At 41.9% G+C, this 9,626-nt stretch overlaps 1 protein-coding gene and 1 long non-coding RNA gene across 4 annotated transcripts; one reads left to right on the plus strand and one right to left on the minus strand.

The window, feature by feature from the left end:
* The first annotated feature begins 1,121 nt into the window (after positions 1-1,121).
* On the plus strand, positions 1,122-7,660 carry LOC125526505. Of its 3 annotated transcripts, XR_007291730.1 has the most exons (9): positions 1,122-1,507; positions 1,699-1,951; positions 2,408-2,579; positions 2,683-4,743; positions 4,885-5,216; positions 5,301-5,445; positions 5,714-5,839; positions 6,836-6,914; positions 7,022-7,660. It is a non-coding gene; the product is annotated as an uncharacterized LOC125526505 (long non-coding RNA). The 3 variants fall into 3 exon arrangements; XR_007291728.1 differs by lacking the exon at positions 6,836-6,914 and having other exon boundaries at positions 7,022-7,659; XR_007291729.1 differs by lacking the exon at positions 6,836-6,914 and having other exon boundaries at positions 4,928-5,216; positions 7,022-7,659.
* A 1,192-nt stretch (positions 7,661-8,852) lies between these two features.
* On the minus strand, positions 8,853-9,623 carry LOC125526504 (protein NRT1/ PTR FAMILY 8.2-like; the record flags this gene model as incomplete). Its single annotated transcript, XM_048691184.1, has 1 exon — positions 8,853-9,623. A coding segment is annotated over one exon (771 nt), but the record flags the coding sequence as incomplete, so codon positions are not given.
* Positions 9,624-9,626: the final 3 nt, after the last annotated feature.

Here is a 9,626-nt window from a genome sequence, read left to right on the forward strand (position 1 = left end):
CAAGAACTCACATATATTCATGAAAACATAATAGGTTCAGATTTGAAATCATGACACTCGGGGCCTAGTGACAAGCATTAAGCATAGCAAAGTCATAGCAACATCAATCTCAGAACATAATGGATACTAGGGATTAAACCCTAACAAAACTAACTCGATTAAATGATAGATCTCGTCCAACCCATCACCGCCCAGCAAGCCTATGATGGAATTACTCACGCACGGCGGTGAGCATCATGAAATTGGTGATGGAGAATGGTTGATGATGACGTCGGCAACGGATTTCCCTCTCCGGAGCCCCGAACGGACTCCAGATCAGCCCTCCCGAGAGAGTTTAGGGCTTGGCGGCGGCTCCGTATGTAAAACGCGATGAATCCTTCTCTCTAAATTTTTTCTCACCGAACACAAATATATGGAGTTGGAGTTGAGGTCGGTGGAGCACCAGGGGGCCCACGAGGCAGGGGGGGCGCCCGGGGGGGGGGGGGGGCGCGCCCCTACCCTCGTGGACAAGGTGTGGGCCCCCTGGCCTTGATTCTTTCGCCAGCATTTTTCTTATTTTCCAAAAATAAGTTCCATGGAGTTTCAGGTCATTCCGAGAACGTTTGTATCTGCACATAAATAACACCATGGCAATTCTGCTGAAAACAGCGTCAGTCCGAGTTAGTTCCATTAAAATCATGCAAGTTAGAGTCCAAAACAAGGGCAAAAGTGTTTGAAAAAGTAGATACGACAGAGACGTATCAACTCCCCCAAGCTTAAACTTTTGTTTGTCCTCAAGCAATTCAGTTGATAAACTGAAAGTGATAAAGAAAAACTTTTACAAACTCTGTTTGCTCTTATTGTGTAAATATGTAAAGCCAACATTCAAGTTTTTAGCAAAGATTATAACTAATCATATTCATAATAACACTTAGATCTCATGTTTACTCATATCAATGGCATAATCAACTAGCGAGCAATTGAATATATAAATCCTGCTAGACTACCCGCTCATCTGGGGCATCGCACGATCTACCTCGCTGGCGCATTGTCAAACATCCAGCCGGCCGTTTCTATAGACATTGCTATTTCGTGCTATAGCTGATGACATGTGGGGATCCTCCTTTCCTAGCAGGCCCATCTCTGCTGTGTCTGTTTGTGTGTGCCTCTTGGGTGAGAGAAGAGGGAGACGTGGGGTGGATCGTGGTGGCGCCGCCTGCGCTTTCTCCTCCCTGCTCTCCACTAGGCCGCCTCCTACCCTTCACTTTTCTCTCCGGCGACGGCGACGGCGACGACCTGCAGACAAAAGGAGAAGGCGGTGACGGCGGGAGAGAGAAGATGAGAGGGAGAGAGAAAAGGAAGGAGAGGAGGGAGAAAGAGAGAGGAAAGAGGAGAGGCCTTGGTGGTCCAGGGAGGCGTATACGTAGATGGCAGCCTCCGCCCTGAGCTCCATCGGATCCGCCGCCTTGTGAAGTCATCCCAGGCCCCACGAACTCCAGGCTTCTGGCGCCGCCTGCAAGTCCTTGGGGTGAGCCCTCCTCCTCTCCCTTTTCTCCTCCCCCAGCCCTCGGATGTCCCTCGCTGCTCCTCCTCCTACAATCTCTCCCACCATGGTTTAGTATGCATGGTGCCTGCTAAAAAAGTGTATGGCTGTTTGATTTTGGTTCTCTTTTTTTAGTTTCTAATTTCAATGCTTGGATTTGTTGTTTTGGCCAGCAGGATAAGTAGGAGGAGTCACGGATGAGGAGGAAGGAGATCAGCAGCAGCAGGAGATATTCTTGTTCGATTTGGTTCTCATGGTGGCATCTTCCCTACTGTCTCCTTTCTTTTTAGTTTCCAACTTTGATGCTTGGATTTGTTGTCTTGGCCAGCTAGCTGGAGTAGGAGGAGAGGAGACAGGCAGGATGAGAAAGGAGACAAGCAGGAGGAAGAGAGATTCTTGGGGGTTTGCTTTGCTCGCCTTATGGAACAGGTGCCTGTTGTGCTACTCATGTTTTTTTTATCTTACCATCATTTTCAATAGTGTTGAGTTCCCATCGTTTGGCTTCATTTTAGGATGTAAGGGACATTTAAATTGTGATATTTGGTGAAAAGATAATGTAATTTGCCCATGAATAGGCTTGATTCAGCCCAAAGAAAACATGAATAGTTTCAGTTTCATCCTATATAAGTATTTATGTTTGGGATATATAGGCTGTAGAATTTGCCTAATTTTTTTTACATGTGAGAATGTCTAAGTGTGCGCAAATATATGTGGCTGGATTTTATTGGTATGCGTCCTGTGTTTCAGGTGTCTTGTTCTTTATTGAGTCAATTGAGAAATTTTTGCTTCTTTTAATATTAATAAATACAAATAGGTGCCTTCAATTATGCTGCTATCATGCAACTGTACGGTTGACTGATTTTTCTTGTCTGACCCTTATTCCAGGCTCTTCTGCGGGCATCAGTTGCTTTGGAATTGTTCAGAATCGTTTGCTATCATGTATACTAAGTGCGTAACTACTTTGGGGAAACATGCTAGGATTTGGAGTGCCATGGCTTCCAATCTTAAAAATCAGCCGTGAATGGTTTTCAACAAGAAACTTCATGCTCACAAAGAGGTGATTCACTGTTTTATTTGTTCCATTTCATATTCACATCACAGAAGCATGAATCCCTCCCCTCTTCATTTTCCTGAACAATGGTTAGTGTACCTTTTGCTAGAGTTATGGAGATCAGGAGTAGAAATTTTATTAGTTTGTGCTCCGGGAGGAATTGCAGCTGCGGACAATTAGATGATTGCCATGGAGGCTTGCAGAACCAGTGGTTACCTTGGCTGTGGCCTGCGAGGGGTGTGGCTTGCTGAAAAATAGGCTTTTTTTGGTAGCTCCAGGTATACAGGTATTACATTTGAAATGAAGCTTTTAATGTCATTTTTTTTTTCACATCTGAATGATTCTGAATGTATCCAAGTCTATTCTCTACAAGTCAGATTCTTGATTCCTCTAAATTTGCCTTATTTGAAACACACAAAATCAATATCATAGATAAATAAAATATTCCAGGTAAGTTTCCATTCATAGGATCATCAGCTCCATTCTCTTTGGTCGTAATGCTAGGCTGCAGGTTGATATCTTCATTGGTAGTCTACCAGGTTCTTCAATTCTTTCTTAAGTTCTCTATACTGAAGCAGCTAGGATGGCAAGGCATTTCGTTGAAGCTCTCACCTTGATAATAGTTATATGATGTCTACTATGTGTTTTGCTTAGGTTTGTCATGGAAGTACTCTCTGTTCTCTAACTTTCTCAGTCGATGCAAATGTAAGTTTCTTGAGTGAAGTCAAGTTTGCTTAGTGATATGCATATCTTTGTCACTGAGGATCGGTCTAAAAAAGTAAAAGAGTGAAGATCAGTTTCAGTCAGTGACAAATAACGTGAAATCATACATGGCAAACTAACAAGCGATACATCGTGTCGTGTCCCAGTCCTACTGTTCATTACCAATTACACTGTTTTTCTGACAATCAAAGCTCATATTTTACATAAAAATGGTTATATATTCCTGTCAATCCTGCATAGATGCACTTCTATTCTGATAAATGGGCTATTCGCTTTAAAAGTAAGATTCCCTTGGTAGCTTCACTTCAGTTGTATCTCCGTACATACATGAGTGTTTCTTCCTTCCATTTACATGAGAGCAAAATAAGGCATGTCAAGTTAAATCTTTGATACATTGTACGTGTTAACTGAAAGAGAAATTCTAGATGTGTACTTCCGGCCCTTTGTGTGATTGTTCTATGGTGAGGCTGCACCTCTTTTGTTGTCTTACGCGTGATGTACTTGGTCATGTCACAGCTCTTAGTTTTTTGAATATAGCGTCTGTCTACCAGTTGTTTCATATTCCTGGTTGTTTCTTTTGATAATTCTGTGAATTCTTCCGATATTGGTTGTCCCTTAATATAGCACGCTTCTATATGCCAGTCGTTTGATATTTAATTAAGTAAGGAATTGTCAGGCTACTTGGAAGGAGTTCGTGTGATGTCTAACCAAGTTCAGCAAGTTGCTGGAGCTGCGCTAGAGCCTGCTGTTTCAATGAACACCTATAACCTTAAAAAGACTCTTACAGAGGTTTATGATGCTATAGCAAAACTGCAGCAACTTACTGATGCAGTCAGTCTCTCCTTACAAAAGTAAGGCACGTATCCATATTATGTTGAGTCCAGTTCAACACAAAATGGATATTCTGCTGATGATATGGATGGTGAGTATAACAACTACTATTAGACGAGCTCTGTCGACATGCACCCGCCATAGGGGCTAATAGTGCTTAGACGTTGTGGCGTACCTTGCCTTCCTCTATCATGATCAATGTTGCTATGCATAATATATGTTACCAAGTAGCCATCTTGGTAAGCTATCAACAATAAATTGCAATCAATGATGAATAATATATGTTGTACTTGCTTAAGCCACTTTTTATGTTGCGTATTCTATTTGAATATGCTATGTACTCCCTCTGTAAACTAATATAAGAGTGTTTAGATCACTATTTTAGTGATCTAAATGCTCTCATATTAGTTTACGGAGGGAGTAATAACCACTTAAACTTCCATCAACAGTTTTTCTAAATCAGTATGTGTCTGTGTGCTTGTTATTAATTCGAGTTTATTATACTTTGTGCTAATGTCATGGCAATCAAGGGATTGGACAGTTCGATTCCACAGGTGGCTTCTCACCAAACCAGGTTGCCGTAGACACCATCGGCTTCAATCTCATGGACGGCGAGGTAATTTTTTCCTAACACCTATTCATCTTTGGTCAAATGCTGCCACCGAGCTATTTAGGCAATAGCCATATTAATGTTTGTTTCGATCAATTCACTGTATTTCTGTCATTTCAAAACTATTACCTGTATGTGTGTGAAAAGAAACCAGATATACATGGCTTAAGATGGAGGCTTGCACACTCAGGGTAGGTGGTCAAAGCCCTCTTCTATTGTTGTGGCACTGGTGAGCTTGCACGGAGTAGCAGCCTGGAGAGGCGGCCGACGGTGCACTTGTGAAGCAACAATAAACACGTCTCATGCCAACACGCCAAGATGAGCTTCACCCAATCCCTCTCTCTGTATATATGCAAGCTTGTGTGATGTGCTCTGCTTCCTCCTCCCTTTTTTTAATTAATGGATCTCTCACTGAGCAGAGCATGTTGTTTAGGTTGGCAGCATAAATGATATAGCTAAGTTATCTTCACCAAAGACAGGTTCATCCTATTGCTTGCCTCAGTATTCCATAGATTATCTGCCATGTATGCCTATTGCTTTCCTAACTTGGTAAAGTTCCTCAGATTTTGGTATGTGCATTTGGGCCTTTTTGCCCTTCTTGTTCAAGAAAACAGGATCCTGATGAATGTAATGATGTTGGACAAAGGGCGATTTCTCATGATTGGGAGAGCCTTGCTGATTCATTTCGACCACAGTACCAGAACCCAGGTTGTACAACACCACGCTGTAGTTTTGTTGCTTAGTAGAAAGTCACTTACTTGTTTAGATGATGAGAAGTCAATCACTTAGTCGTTGCAGATGTTAACTTATGATAGGAAAATACTTGTTGCTAGATAATACTAGAAATAGGAACTACAGTATGACTAGCATTCTAGCTGACAATACATCATAAGTCATGCTGAACTTTCCTTGACATGCCTTTGGTTCCTACATGTTGTTGCATTTTTCTGATAGTGTCATGTCTCTGTGGACACAGGTGAATGCAGTTGACTCTTGAAGATCGAGGGCACCAAAGACATATGCCGAGGCCGTCCATCGACAACCTACCCAAGGTCCGGATTCATCGAGGAGTACAACAGGAGACGCTGTCGGCTGCCTGCAGGTCTGGAAACCACACAATATCTCTCAAACCCACTATCCCCTAATTGATGAATCTCCATGCTCAGTTGGGCTACAGCTAATTTATCATCGTTTCATCTTATTCTATTATGCAAACATCCTGTTTTTCAACAAGAGAAAGAATATTACTCCCTCTGTTCACTTTTATAAGGCCTTGAAGACATTTCAGACAGGGTGCAAAGTAGCTCATTTTCAGCTGTCTGAAATGACTTATAAAAGTGAACGGAGAGAGTAAGAAATTTTGTTCATTTTGTTGTAGCAATAGCGACTGTATGAACAGCAGTACTGTGTTTTGGCCGGTTGTTCTTGTGTCTTCTGGCCATGTGCGCTTTACCGCTTTGTTCCAAAAAAACCTGGAATGTTTGTTCTGCTGGTACTGCTCTCTGGCTAGGACATTTTTCTTTGAATAACATAAATGAACCTAATATTGCTTAATATGTTATATCACATTTTGTATTGATGTACTTGTGCACACCATCTGGATGCTTTGAAAGGTTTTACCTTGCTTTCTTTTGATTTGAGTTGTCTTTATGTCAAACACTATTTGTTTTAATAGATTTAATATTTGAAGTGTCATAATTAATTTTATTTGGCATGGCTTGCATGGTATAAATACATACTATAAGAACCCATTTAGAGTTTAAATGTCAGCAAGTTCTACTACCTTTTTCCGTTTGCTTTGCATAGTTTCTAATACATTTATGGCTGATTTGAAGTTTGCACATGTGATGCTCTCTATATAAGCTATGCATTTGTAGTTGGATTCTCTATAGAGCTGAAAATTACACTCGAAACTATCTATTTTTATGATACATGGTCGTGTAACTGTGGATGGAAATCGAGTTAAGGTAAAATGGAAAAGGGATAAGAAATGCAATTTCTATGAGCGAAATCATCCTGAAACATATGGTCGTTTATTATTTATGCTTCTATGGTAGTGAGATCAGTTAGTAATGTTACACATAATTATTTTTTCCAGCTGTGCCCCTCACTCTGTTGAGCATGTTTTTGTTGCACCGGTTAGTTGTTAAAGTGCATGTATTTCAGCCCATCATCAGGTTTCCACTATTGTACATTTCTCTTGCTACTTTGTTGTCTAAATTATATTTTAGGAAACTATTTGAACTCTTCAGCGGGCCATTTGCTCTATGTTGTTTCTCTTTAGGAATTAGGAGTTTCTTCACGATGCCACTTCCCACCTCGAAAGGCGTCGATGTCGGCGATCCAGTTTATGTTCTGCATGCATCACTTCTTCAAATGAAACCCCAACCTGAGCAAGGTCATGGTAGATTAGATGATAATGTATTTGTCTTATGTGCGTGTGTGTCAGAACAAGTGATCTATTAGTTGAGCATTATGTAAATTAGACTTGGCAATAAAGCTTTGACAAGTGTATTTGCTGTCTTATTGTACAGTTTATTACTATCCAAATTATTCTTTGTAAACCAACTCAAAAGCTGTGAATCGATGATTGCATTTGCTAAGACAATTTTGAAATATTTTATTGGGTCTATGTTTATTATTTTGGCCCTTTTCCAAGCTGGATTGCACCATCCATTGCCTCTGGCATGTGCCATGTTTTTCAAAATTATGCTCCTCTATTGCCTGGTGGTTTTTACTGCTGTCCATGGATATAACTTTTGCCAACCATGAAGAGTTGCTTAGACAATGAAGTAATTTTCAATACCAATGACACATGCAACAATGATTCTACCTAATGTTCATCAGTACTGTAAATGAGCTGTCGTAAACTCATTCGCCTTTTGAGCCATCATCACAATGGGTCTATGTATGTAGTTTGCTACTCATTTCATGCTTTTCTTAGAACCGTAATGTAACAATTTCATATCTTTTGTGCCTAAATATTCTAACGTGCATGGTTTGAAAACTTGAATTTCCCTCAACCTTTGTGCCATCGTAAGCTTCTTAAAACATTATGTGTTATCACTAAGTATCTATCTACCAGTAGTAAGTATTTATTATTTCGATCTGTGTGAATTTTCCTATCACCACTCTTACAATACTTGGCTTGTTGTCGCCCTTTGCGCCATTGGCGCAACGGGTCATCTAGTAATAATAAATCTCGGATGACAAGACTTTCTCAAAACAATTATAATATGATATAGCAAGATGGTATCTCGCTAGCCCTTTCTGAGACCGCAAAACATAAATGCAGAGCACCTTTAAAGATTAAGGACTGACTAGACATTGTAATTCATGATAAAAGAGATCCAATCATAGTCATACCCAACATGAACTTTTTTAGAGTTCATCCTTGGTGCATTGCTAATGTGTTTGTTACTTAATTTATAGGTTAATAAAATGTCCAGTGGGCACATATAAATGCTTTTTTACCTACTGTCTTGTATATATGTTTGAAAATGATTGCTGCTAGCTGTTAATTTTACCTAAACAGAGAAGCTACTGTTAATAATGCCCCAGATTCAGAAAACATGCTGATCACGACTAGTATAATTAAGCAAGATATGCATGCATCCTATATATGTCAGGATGTTTAGCTGTTTACAATGGTTTAGTGATGAATCTAATTATAGTAAAGTAATGCACACACCCCTTCCAATTAGAAACAGTCTGAAAAAACGAGTCATGTGAAAAAACAGAACACCAGGTGTGATACCTCCTAGATAACACTAGTTGATATATCAAGAAGATGAGATCAGATTCCCCACTAATTAACTGCTGGTACTAGCTAGAATTTTGCACTCAAAAGCAAAAGCTACAATTTCAAGATAAAATCATCTCAAACTTAACTTGTTTCACCCCTAAAACATGCATATAATATACTCCCTCTGTTCCAAAATATAAGTATTTGTAGTGATTTCACTATGAAGCACATACGGGTATATATAGATGCATTTAGAGTGTAGATTCACTCATTTTGCTTTGTATGTGGTTCATAGTAGAATCTCTTCAGAGACTTATATTTAGGAACGGAGGAAGTATACGGGGAAGGAATTAACAAGTGTGTACAAATTCTAATTGGTGTCGTCGCCGATGGCAACGACTGAAGCTGCTGCAGGAGGTGCTGTGGCCTTGTACTTGTACCACTTTGCAATCCAGAGGTAGACGAGGAAGTTGAGGGCGCTGAGCACGGCCAGCACCCAGTAGAAGTAGTCGAGGTGCCCCCGGTTGAGGTTGTCATCCGGGATCCACCCGAGGCCGCCGTTCCTGGTGGAGATGGCCGTCACGATCACCACCAGCAGCGTGCTCAGGTAGTTGCCCAGCGCGTTGGACGTGAGCGACAGCGCCGACCCCATGCTCCTCATGGCGTCCGGCGACTGGTCGTAGAAGAACTCGATCTGCCCCACGAACGTGAACACCTCCGCCGCGCCCACGATGAAGTACTGCGGCACCTGCCAGAAGATGGACATGGGCAGGTACTCCTTGGAGTCCAGCATGCCGTGTGTGGCGGCGACGTGGAGCCTGACAACCTCCAGCACCCCGGCGGCCACCATGGAGAAGATGGATATCACCAGGCCGATGCCCATGCGCTGCAGCTGCGTGAACCCGCGCGGGTGGCCCGTGATCCGGCGTGCGGCGGGGACGATGAGCCGGTCGTAGGCGAGCGCCCACACGATGACGGCGATGGTGTCGAAGATGGAGAGCGAGGCGGCGGGGATCTTGAAGGAGGCGCCCATGCGCGGGTCCAGGGTGTTGCCCTGGAGCACGAACATGGTGCTCATCTGGCTGTACACCGCCGACATGACGATGCCGCTCGCCCACACCGGCAGCAGCCGCACCACGCTCTT

This window comes from Triticum urartu, unplaced genomic scaffold, assembly GCF_003073215.2.
Source record: "Triticum urartu cultivar G1812 unplaced genomic scaffold, Tu2.1 TuUngrouped_contig_10331, whole genome shotgun sequence".
Classification (NCBI taxonomy): Eukaryota; Viridiplantae; Streptophyta; class Magnoliopsida; order Poales; family Poaceae; genus Triticum; species Triticum urartu.